General features: G+C 34.2%; 1 protein-coding gene across 3 annotated transcripts in view; it reads left to right on the forward strand.

Annotated features, from left to right (window-relative positions):
- The window catches only part of MPP6 (membrane palmitoylated protein 6), a 126,863-nt gene that overhangs the window by 100,977 nt on the left and 19,975 nt on the right, over positions 1-5,911 (forward strand). For all 3 annotated transcript variants that reach the window (XM_017527001.2, XM_037737916.1, XM_017527000.2), the window contains 3 exons: positions 875-974; positions 1,299-1,367; positions 3,424-3,585. In XM_017527001.2, coding sequence (XP_017382490.1) covers positions 875-974; positions 1,299-1,367; positions 3,424-3,585 — 331 coding nt within the window. The remainder of the gene's footprint in view (positions 1-874; positions 975-1,298; positions 1,368-3,423; positions 3,586-5,911) is intronic.

Here is a 5,911-nt window from a genome sequence, read left to right on the forward strand (position 1 = left end):
AGACGGGGTTTCACCATGTTGACCAGGATGGTCTCGATCTCTTGACCTCGTGATCCACCTGCCTCGGCCTCCCAAAGTGCTGGGATTACAGGCTTGAGCCACCGCGCCCGGCCGATCTCTCAGTTTTATCTTTTTTACCTGTCACCATTTTCTCAGTTTCTCTCTGCATTTTGATGGTCAATTACTTTAATTCTGTTTTTCAGGATTTTTAATTGCTAAAAGTGATACCAGATTTTCTATGCTAGTTATAAGGATAGAGATACTAACTTTGTGAGATAAACCACTAACAGCCAGTTCTGTAGCTACTATTTAAAAATATTTCTCTTTGGCGCTTATTTTAAAAGTTAGCTATTTTACATTAGGTAAACTTTTGCCTAGTTTAAATTTACAAACTTTTGAGATATTCAGATTCCTGGTAGCATAAGTTAAAATCTACACTTTATATTCCAAATAGTATCTCCTTTTCATATGATTTGGCCTGAAATACTGACATAGTAGGATTAAGGTTGACAGTAAAAGACTTACTAAAGGATGCTAGATAAAATGTCCTGTTCACACATCTTATAGAATAGCATTTATTTATTTTCCTTTTCTAACTTAGTATTATAAATAAAAACTTTTTGTAATTTAATATGTATTTTGGTTCCCAAATTTCATTACCAGATGACAGATACGAAGAATTTTAGGTGCCAGTTGATTCCTCAGTGCTGAATTGTTTAAGTATCTTAACTGACAATGCTATGGTTTTAAATCATAAGGTTGTTTTTAAGAGCAAATGTGACTTTTTTTTTACTGACCATTGCTTATCCTACGTAATAGAATATGGTCTCAAATTTTAGTCACTGAGATATACAATTCATTAATTTGATTCTAGGCTAGCCACGTAAAAGAGGGAGGAAGTGCTGGTCTCATTCCAAGCCAGTTCCTGGAAGAGAAGAGAAAGGCATTTGTTAGAAGAGACTGGGACAATTCAGGTGATGAGTTCGACACAATAAGTAACAAGCAGTCCTTTTGTGGCCACCTTTCTTTGTCTCTTTTGTCTGATTAAGCAAATTAATTTATTTAAACTATATCTAGAATGAATCCCTCTGCTTTCTTTTCTAAGTAATCTTTTTATCCCTTTCTGCCACCTGCTGGTAGAGTATCAAAATTCAGTGCCTTAACTCACCCCCACCCTCTTTTGCTTCCTAGAATGCAACATTGGGAAGATAATTCTCCCACCCCTATAAAATACTATAGGGCAATATTTTCATATTCTGACATGCTGTTTAAGTTATATTTGTTTTATGATCCTTCAGGACCTTTTTGTGGAACTATAAGTAGCAAAAAAAAGAAAAAGATGATGTATCTCACAACCAGAAATGCAGGTAGGTTTTAAATACTTTTTGAGAAGTCCAGGTAAAGTAACTATGTATCATTTTGTGTGGCAGAAACTCTGAATATACAGTTTAAAGTGGATGTAATTCGGATTAGTACCTAGTTGCAAGGGGCTGGCATATGAACACATGGTGCAATGTAATATAAATTATTTAAATCTTGATATTACGTATACTACCATGTGCTTTATTTTGTGAGTATAGTTTACAGCAAAACAAATTGGTTAGGATTTTTACTTGTCTTAATGAAGACGCAATAGTATAATTGAAACTGTCCAGAGAATTTTGAAATAGTAATTTGTGTGCCATTTCTAAGAGGTAGAATGCCTTTATCAGGATGTTACAAAAATTACATTTAAGGGCAACTGGTATCCTGCCATAACACTAACCATGATACTTTTAGAAAAATAGCACTGGACCAAATAAATCTTAGTCTGCTCTAGTAGAATTATTTCTTAAATATTTTAGTCATGAAGAAATATGTTTAAAAAGAAAGAAATGGTAACTATATGAGGTGACTGATATGTTTAATAGCTTAATTGAGGTAATCATTCACATAGTACACATTTATGAAACCATCAAGTTGTACACTTTATATACAATTCCTATTTGTCAGTTATACCTCAGTAAAGCTGAAAAGGTTTTTAAAAACAATGTAAAATAAGACCTCAGACCTGGATTGGCTACTCCTTTGCTATTAAAAATAAATAAATAAGAAGGGAAAGAATGGAAACTACTATATTTATTCTTCCCAGTTACAGAGGATGACAAGAGTAAAAAACAGCTCTATAAATCAGAAGGAGGCTTAATCAAAGGAGCTGGCAATTCTAAAAATACTTACTTGACTTCAGAGCTACCTCTATGCTCGTAATAAACTAAATAGCAAACCATGTAAGAAATAATATAGAAGAAAGAAGGGGGCTTGTTTTCTCTTAATATTGGTTTAATCTGTTGTGGGGAAATTGTGCAAAGAAAGAGTTGCTATTAGTATAATAAGCTAAGGAAGGAGTATTATTACTACAGATTGAGAGTTATAGTAATAACAAGTCATATATTTCAAATCACTTTGGCCCTATTATTCATTAAATATATGCCCATAAGGCCTTTTTGCAAAATAGAAAATTTGTAATTTTCCCACTAAGATTATAATTTTGGGTTATGTTTCTAGTGAAAACGTTTGGATCTAAAATTTATATGTAAATTTCAAAATCTTAATATTTAAATGTATGTTGTCAGTAAATGTCAGCATGTTGAATTTTCTAATCAAACTGATAATTGTAGATTTGCCATACAATATTTATTTATTTATATAATTGGAAGGTCACTCGTTATATGGAACTTATTTAAGCAACTACAGTAAGTTTACGCCTGTCCTCCATATTTGATACATACTTTTTATATAAACTGGTCTATAATTTGATTATTTATATTAAAGATTTTTACTGACAAACTGATAAAAAGTTTCAGTGGATACAATCTCTGATAAGTTGATAAAACATACAGTTTTTCTAGCTTGATTAGACAAATTTTTAAGGACAAATGGATGAAAGTAGATGTTTAGAGCAATATATAAAATAATTTATGGGCCAGGTGCAGTGGCTTATACCTATAATCCCAGCACTTTGGGAGGCTGAGGCAGGAGGATCACTTGAGGCCAACAGTTTGAGACCAGCCTGGGCAACATAGCAAGACCCCATCTCTACAAAAACAGTTTAAAATCAGCTGGGTATACTGTCTCATACCTGTGGTTTCATCTACTTGGGAGACTCCTTTGAGCCCAGGAGTTCAAAGGTACCGTGAGCTAAGATTGCACCACTATACTCCACCTTGGATGTCAGTGAGACCCTGTCTTATAAACAGTAATAAAATAATAATTATTTATTGTCCTTTGCCAAATTTGTAAAAACAAATGTGTGCTAAGTGGGTACAAGTCAAGTGATACTTAACTATTAAGACAGCTAAGCCATTACTAGACAGAATTGCAGAGATTATTTTCATGTGTATAAAAGATGACTGAATATGTTTTCCAATTTCCTTTTATGTTTAGAATTTGATCGTCATGAAATCCAGATATATGAGGAGGTAGCCAAAATGCCTCCCTTCCAGAGAAAAACATTAGTATTGATAGGGGCTCAAGGTGTAGGCCGAAGAAGCTTGAAAAACAGGTTCATAGTATTGAATCCAACTAGATTTGGAACTACAGTGCCATGTAAGTTTTCTGTGTTTTCCTTGCTATGCAATTGGCAGGAAAGAATATGGGCATATGGAGGAGGGGGATTATTATCATTAATTATTGCTATGCCCAAATAAGTTTTCTTTATGACAGTGAAAAAGAACAAGTAAAAGACATTGAAAAATTTAGTAATTCTGCAGCTGTCTTGAAATAGTGCTGCAGTGCTGTTGGCTTCCTGTCTGGTGGCAGTTGCTTCTCTAAGCTATTCAGTTCAGCAATGTTAGCATTAAATGCATATATTAGAATTGTGGCAAGATAGACATTTAGGATTTTCTTGTACTGATGTATATCTGAAAAGTTGGATTTTTCAACCATTTTAGTGTAAAGAAAAAGGGAAAGTTTCTGATCCTCAGACATACCCAGTGTGGCAACAGCTGTGTGAATGTACATGGTCTGGCTTGTAGCTCTCAGTTGTGCAAGGTCATAAACCTGATTTTTGATAACATATCAAGAGTGATTCACCTTTTACTGCAGGTAGCATTAAGGTTACAAAGTCTGATGTATAGAGTAAAATAATACTGGTGAGAAGTACAATCATTAAGGTAACTAAACACTCATTTTAGGTCTTTGCATTCATTTCTCTATTTGCATACTTACATAGAAAGTTAAATAATCATGTCAGAACTATGCTTGATGAGAATGGAATTAGATCAAGGTGTTGCATGAGGTTAGTGACTTACTGTAGTGACTAATACACATTGTGTTTAACTGTAGTGACTAATACAGACTTGTCTTTGTTTTTGAATATGTGAGCCTTTACTTGTGAACTTGGATGTTCTCTTCCTTGAAGAAAGCAGGAGACAAGCTAACATTGCTTTCTTAACTCCCTTTTCTTTCCTTCAACCAAGTCCCCTTTTAACACAGCATTCCTTTAGGTATATTAATGCCTTTAAGCTGTTTGAAGTCATATCCTAGCCTAAGTTTGCCCCCTCTCTTAATCAAATTTTAGGTTTTGTCCAGCATATTTTGGGCCTAATTCTCAGTGAGTATTTTTATTGCTAAAATTCTTAAAAGTTAGGGAAATAACCTTGTCATTGCTCCCATGTGCCGCTTACAATCCCTTCAAGGTAAGCCTTCAGATTCTACTAAATTTAGAGAACTCCTAGTTTAGTAGTTAACAAAACAAAAACTTCTCTGTAATTAAAGTATGTTAAAGTGGCAATTGTGAAAAAAAAAGTTTTTTGCTTTTATCAAATTAATATGTGCCCAATATTTTCGGCAAGTAGTTCTTAAAGACATATAATGGGTAAAAAATAACCCCTTCTCTTCCCCTACCTCACCACTGGCTTACTTGTGAGAAACAGTCACCTTTCATTCTTTTTGCTATTTCTTTTGGTAGTGTTCCATATTTCTTAATAATGTCTTTAGTCTGCTCTTCCCTGCTTTAGCCAGTTTAGGCCTTATCTGTTTACTTCCTGCCTATCCTTCCAATACAAAGATAGCTCTATTTTCAGTTAGTTCAATTTTACTTTCTTACACAGCCTTTTCCCCTTGTGTGACCCAGGAATCTCTGGAGTTCTGTTTTTCCTTATACTACCTGATTTTATATACATGTGTGTGCATACAGTGTTTTGTTGTTTTTTAAACCAAAGACTTGTTTATCCAATAAATTGTGTGTGTGTGTGTGTGTGTGTGTGTGTGTGGTTTTTTTTTTCCCTCCCTCTGGAGATCTCTGTTTCAGAAACCTCTGTCTTTCTGCTTTGATGAGGACTACATGCTGTCCCTCTGACTGCCCAGCTGTTAATACTGGAGTAGTTAGTTCCCTTTGTTGTTATCCTGGGTTGAAGCAGTTGTTCCTAGATCCCATTCTGTCCCTTTCTTGGTTTATCACCTTGTTTCGCTGGGGCACATCCTCTTGTACGTGGAATGCAGTGCCTGCATCTTTGTGTTTTAAAATGTATGTTTTCTGCCCTTTATTTGATTAATTAGCTAAGAATAGAATTCTGGATTGTAAAATTTAAAAGCTGTTACAATGTTTGCATCATCCCTGAAAGATTCTCTGTACCCATTTCCTACCAACCTCCTTACCCACTGCTGCCACGAGCAATCATGAATCTTTCTGTCACAATAGATTTACTTATTGTGGACATTTTCTATGCTAGAGTTATACAGTATGTGATATTTTGTGATTGGCTTCTTAAAATAATGTCCAGTCTCATCTGTGTTGCAGCATGTATCAGTACTTAGTTTTTTTTCCTTGCTAAGTGATATTCTATTATATGACTATGCCACATTTTATTTATATATTTATCAGTTGATGGACATTCGGATTTTTTTTTTTTTTTTTTTTTTTTTTTTTTTT

The sequence above is a fragment of the Cebus imitator genome, unplaced genomic scaffold (genome assembly GCF_001604975.1).
Source record: "Cebus imitator isolate Cc_AM_T3 unplaced genomic scaffold, Cebus_imitator-1.0 Scaffold45, whole genome shotgun sequence".
NCBI classification, from domain to species: domain Eukaryota; kingdom Metazoa; phylum Chordata; class Mammalia; order Primates; family Cebidae; genus Cebus; species Cebus imitator.